The sequence below is a fragment of the Culicoides brevitarsis genome, chromosome 2, assembly GCF_036172545.1.
Source record: "Culicoides brevitarsis isolate CSIRO-B50_1 chromosome 2, AGI_CSIRO_Cbre_v1, whole genome shotgun sequence".
Lineage (NCBI taxonomy): Eukaryota > Metazoa > Arthropoda > Insecta > Diptera > Ceratopogonidae > Culicoides > Culicoides brevitarsis.
Window position 1 is genome coordinate 25357322 of NC_087086.1, and position 5875 is coordinate 25363196.

General features: G+C 29.3%; 1 protein-coding gene across 1 annotated transcript; it reads left to right on the plus strand.

The window, feature by feature from the left end:
• Nucleotides 1–1422: 1422 nt before the first annotated feature.
• Nucleotides 1423–2169, plus strand: LOC134831799 (uncharacterized). Its single transcript, XM_063845618.1, has 2 exons — nucleotides 1423–1919; nucleotides 1982–2169. Exons 1-2 carry the CDS (start codon nucleotides 1423–1425, stop codon nucleotides 2154–2156), a joined length of 672 nt encoding a protein of 223 aa, XP_063701688.1. The 3' UTR covers nucleotides 2157–2169.
• The last annotated feature ends 3706 nt before the right edge of the window (nucleotides 2170–5875 follow it).

The following is a 5875-nucleotide window of genomic DNA, read 5'->3' on the forward strand; positions in this document are numbered from 1 at the left end:
TTTACACATTTTTGTATAGGACACGACATGCCGCCGCCGCGCCATTCGAAAACACATGCTTGCAAAAGCTTTAAAATAAAAAAAAACGCTGAAAAACCATTCAACGTGGAAAAAAGGAGAGAAAAAGAAGGTCGAAGCTGCATTCAAACGTAAAACTTTTTGTATTAAAACTTTTTCATATGCAGGTTTTTCACGTTCGATGAAAATTTTCAAATGATTTTTTTTTTCGCACAGGAAAAGCCAAGGATGTGTCCTTCTGTTGCTTTTAATGCGAAAGGGAGCTCACGAGAATTTTTATCGCAAAACCGGTTTTTTATCGTGATTCTTTGGCTTTTTTGCAGGATTTAATGTATTAGCAGGGAAATTCGCATCGGCAGATGAATCTCGGCAGACTGTAATTTAATCAGGGAAATTTTTCTGTTGTTTGGAAAATTTTGCGGTTCGTATTTATCTCTGAGGCGAGTCAACCACACTAGAAAAAAAGTGAAATTCTGTTGATTTTCTGCCTTTTAACAATTTTTATGAACTAGTTTCATCAAGGATCGGAAAAACTTTTGACTTTTACTTAATATTTTTAATTCAATGAAGCTTAATTTTCAGTTAAAATAATTTAAAGTAGAGCCATTAAGTTTAAAACAAAAATTAAGCTCAAAAAAGAGAAAAAGTCTGAAATTAAGAAAAAAATTAATTTAAGTTTAACTTTTTGGCGGGACATATTTTTTGCCGGGAAATATTTTTTGGCGGGAAATATTTTTTGGCGGGAAATATTTTTTGGCGGGAAATATTTTTTGGCGAGAAATATATTTTTTGGCGGGAAATATATTTTTTGGCGGGAAATATATTTTTTGGCGGGAAATATATTTTTTGGCGGGAAATATATTTTTTGGCGGGAAATATATTTTTTGGCGGGAAATATATTTTTTGGCGGGAAATATATTTTTTGGCGGGAATTTTTTTTTGGTAAAAATTAAAATTAATTTAATAATTTAAATAATAAAAAAAAATTTGAATTAAAATTTTATGAAAAATTAAGTTTCGGGTTAATTAATTTTTAAAAAATTTATTAATTCAAGAACTTTTCCAACCCTGCTTTCAACAACATTCCCCTGACGAAGAAATGTCACTGCGCTCATTAATTAGTGTTTAACTGTCATTCATTTGCTATTTACTGCTTCAAGTAGCAGTAAAAATACACGTGACAGCGAGTACTGCTCCGATTATCAATAAAGCATTTCGTTTCTAATTACGAGATGGATGTTAATGAATGTTTACAATTCTGCTGCAGAGAAATTGTGACAGTTCTTTTTTTTTACAGATTTTTCTCTGTACTAATTGAATTGTCACACAATTCACTTGTTTTCGTCGCTCTCGTTCTCATTTTGCTCGCCATGTGCCTCAGTTTTGTTCGATTTGACACAAAAAATGGACGTAAAATTCTTTTGTCTCACATTTCTCGCGTCATTTTTCGTCGCAAATTTCGTTTCGGCAGCTGGAAACTCGACAGCTCTTGTGCGCGATTTTGTGCCTCGTCGCTCCAATAGGACGAGCAAAATTTTGATTTACAACCGAGGAGGCTCCATTCGAATGGTTTGCGGCATTCTTGTGCCGACTTTTATCCCAAAATGGCAGAATATTAACATGCTGGTGAACTGGAGTGTGGGTTTCAATATGCCCACGAACGCCAACGAATGGCTACAAAAGTTCTCGGGCAACGCAAATTGGGCTGTGACAAAGAGATCCATGGATGTCATCGAGAAAGGCGACGACACTCGTCAAAGATTTTATAATTTTATCGAAAAAGAATTCGCGAGATTTGGGAGTAAAGGACACGAGTGTCTCTTGAGGACAATTTGTGAAGTAGCGGAAGCTCCAATTACACACAATGGACTCATTGGGGAATTGATGCAGTTGGTTTTCACGTAAGTTTGGTCCGATTTGTTCCAAAAAAATCAAAATAAAAAAAAAATACGTGATTTTGTAGGCCAGGAGACGATGAACAAGTAAATATCGAGTACAAGTTGGCAAAGAAAGCAGGATATCATGGAGCGGATTGTCAAGAACTTTATCATGAATGTCCTTATGGGCATGGATTCTTGGAAAAATTTTCCGTGTTAGGTTATGTTACGTCAAAGACCTTCTTGAAGGCATTTTTGTAAATAAATTATTAGTACTACGATTTGCTTTTTGTTTGATGAAAGACTTTCTTCTATTCAGTGTGAGAAATTGGTGTCTCTCAAGTTAAAAAATTTGCGAAAAATCGGGAACAAAATTGAAAATCAAAATCCAAATGAGCTTTGTAACGCTTTAACTCCAGTTTTACTTCAAGAATCTTTTTGGAGTTTTTTGTAGAGTGTCAAGTAAAGCTGTGAGAAGGTTTTGGAATAGGAAAAGTTTCAAAAAATCCATGGAAAAATTTATCTTATATGGCTCATTTTAAAGGCAAATCTAGAGGGCTCTCGGAAACCTATGAAGGGGAGGGGCTCAAATCTGTCATTTTTGTCAATTTTCAGGTCTTTTTTGTAATTTTTAGTACATTTTGACGTGAAAAGGGGGGGGGCAAATGCTCTGATGCCCTCCTGGACTCGCCCTTGGCGCGTTTCCTTTAAAAAAAAAATAAAATTGATTGCATACTTTTGAGGGTTTATTTTTGTCATGCAAAATAAAAGTACTTTCGACAGGTAGAACGAAGTCTACGGGTCCATTTAATTTTAGTAAAAATTGATCTTTAACTCACAGATTTAAACCAATATAATTAAAATGTTTTCTCGAAGTGCTTATTAGGCAACTTTAAGCAACTTTAATTTAAATTATCAAGATTTTTGGCTTCAGAAATTATAAAAAAATACCACAATATCTGGTATTTATGGGAAAACAACTAAACTTGTGGGTTTTTCGGCGAAACTGGGAAATAAATTTTTCCAGGCACTAATTTTTTTTATTTCTCTAAAAAAAATAAACAAAAATCAATTTTAAATTAATTTTTATAAATCTTAAAGTTGGTTAACCGAATGATCAGAAGTTTCAAATAATTCATGAATTTAAAAAAAAAATTTTTAAAATCTTCAAAAATTTGGATTTGAAATCTAGGATAAATTTTTAATTTTTTTTTAATTAAGAACTTTTTTATTTTTTTTTTTATATTTTTTTTAATTCCAATTTTTCGATTTTTTCTCAGAAAATTATTTTAAAATCTCATAATTTTGAGCTCCTTATATTCTTAAGATTTTTTTTTATGCGAAACAGAATTTTCTCACAGCATAAATAACCGCAGGCGCGTCCATTGTATTAATCAACCACAGAAACGGAATGACATTAACCGAAACGCAAAACCAAGGTAAAAATGAAGCATTTTATTTGCCACACGTTAAATCCACTCAAAAGTAAATAAAACATTCTGTCTTATTTAACATCAGCACATTAGCTGTCTCTACGTCTTGCCCACTGCCTGGATGGGGATTTTCTGGCACTAAATTATTCAAAATGCTTGTCACTGCGTTCAGATCCTTTTTTTCTCTCTCTCTCCCATACGAGGCAAAAAAGCTGTTTGATGTTGGATTTACCTGAAATTTATTTCATTTTTTATCAAGTTGTGAGCATCAGGAACGAAAAAAAAGAACGAACGGTAATTCAATCATTTATTTACGACCTCCACACAAATAAATTTTCTCATTAATACGCGACGATGACGGGCGATGGATGCTCAACTGGTAACTTTTACTCTTTTTTTTTCGCACAACGAAATATTTGACATCATTTGTTTCCGCGCGAACAATCGACCATCAGGCAATTAATAAAGATGTTGCGCCCCCGACATGACGCACTCGGAAAGGCACTTATTCCAGTCGATTAGAAACTGTAACAACGCCTCATTACTATTCATCAGGCGTCGTTTATCCATCACGAGCAGGCAATATGTCGATAAGCATCTCTCTTTTTGAAAGTGAAAACGTGAGAGCGCTACTTTTAAATATTACATTTTGTGTTTTTTTTTAATACGGACTACCGATAAAAACGATTGTTGTTTTTATTGTTGTTGTGTTATTTTTGCCAGGAAAACGACGACGACAACGAAAAAATGGTAGCTAAATGATGAGGGTTGTCAGTGACAAGTATCTTAATGGGTGTACTGTGTAACAAACGGCGGACAAAAAAAAAGAGAGTGAAAAGACACTTTAATTGTGAACGACCAGCATCGCGGTCCATCCCAGTAGCGATAGAAAGCAAGAGTTTTTGAATTTATCTCAAAAACAACGTTCAACAAAGGCGAACGTAACAACAATGTTATCTTTTGCGCAGCTTTGTCAACGTGTGAGACACTTTATTTTAAAATAATAGACAATTCAATTCCATTTTCAAGTACATTAAAATTTTTTCAAGTGACAGATTTAAGGTTGTCTTATCTCAGTTTCAGTTTTTTTTTCTTTCGTCTTTATATTTTTTGTTTGTTCGTTTAAGTTGAAGTAATAAAAAAAAGTTTTTCATGCTTTTAATTTTGAAATGTGACACGAGTTACACTTTTTATGGGGTTTAGTGTAAAGTTAGTTTTTATCTTTATTTTATTTGGGTATAATTGAAGAGCTTTGTGACAAGAAGAAAAAAAATCAATAAGCTAAAAATAAACTGAACTTAATTGTATTAAAAAGCAATTTAAAAAATTAAAGATTGTAATTAAAAAGATTGTAACCTAATTGTTGGCATTGATTTTTTTATGTTATGAAAATTTTTAAAAAATTATTAAAAAATTAACAGTATGTTTATTTATTTATTTTTATTTCAAAATTAGTTAATTATTTTTTATTCATAATTAAGTTAAAAATGAACTATTATTTCAGTTTTTAAAAAAATTAATTTTGAAAAATTAATTTTAAAAAAATAATTATTTACCTTTGATAACTTCATGAAAATTTTTAAAATATTTTAAATTAACTACGAAAAGCAGTAAAAAAATAAATAAATAAAAAATAAATGTGATCATTTCATAACAAATTAAAAAAAATTAAACTATCACCATATTTTAAATTAAATTAAAATAAATCTTAAAATAAAAAAAATAAATATTAATTTAATTAAATTAAATTTAATTATTTTTTATTTAATTTTAAAATTCAAAATAAATATTAAATTTATTAATATTTTAAAATTATTTTTTTTTATTTTTTTTTTGTGAATAATTTTAATTTAAATTTTAGATTTAAGCAAAATTATTTAAATAAAAATAATTTAATTTAATTAATTTAAAATTAAATTATAAAATTAAATTAAATTACAAAAATAAATTATTTAAAATTAAGCATCAAAAAATAATGAAATAATTTAAAAATATACCTATTAATATTTTTTTTTATTATTATTTTAAATTTATTTTTTTCATATATAAATTTAATTACACATTCAGCATTAACAAAAAAAAACTTATAAATTAATACATAACCCAGTCTTTTTCATTTAATTAAATTCAAAAATATTTATTTGAGCGAAAATTAAATGCAAATAAAATTTTCTCAGAAATTTTTGAATGACCAGTCAACTCCACAATCACAAAAATAGGGGACACATTTCTTTGAAAATTCTTTGAAAATAGTATTAACAAACATTTATCAATTCATTTAAAATATTTCAAATCCCTAAATTCCAGTTAGTTCCTTTTGACTCAATTTCAATTTAAAATCTAATTACGAGTCATGCATTAAAATCCTTTGAATGCTTTTGCATTCATAGCAAAAGAAACTTTTTCCTTTTGAAACGAATTCCTTAATTATCCTTAATTTTTGCCCTAATTAAAGAATCTTTTGTTCCCTAAGCCTTTATTACAAAGTAATCATTTATATTGTCGCTCGTTCGTTGCATCAAAAGAAAACTTTACAAAAATATTTTT

Bases quoted from the DNA above. Each gene is read 5' to 3' on its own strand.
- LOC134831799 (XM_063845618.1), top strand. From the start codon at position 1,423: ATGGACGTAAAATTCTTTTGTCTCACATTTCTCGCGTCATTTTTCGTC. The intron at 1,920-1,981 runs GTAAGTTTGGTC...GTGATTTTGTAG, and splicing joins TTGATGCAGTTGGTTTTCAC to GCCAGGAGACGATGAACAAG.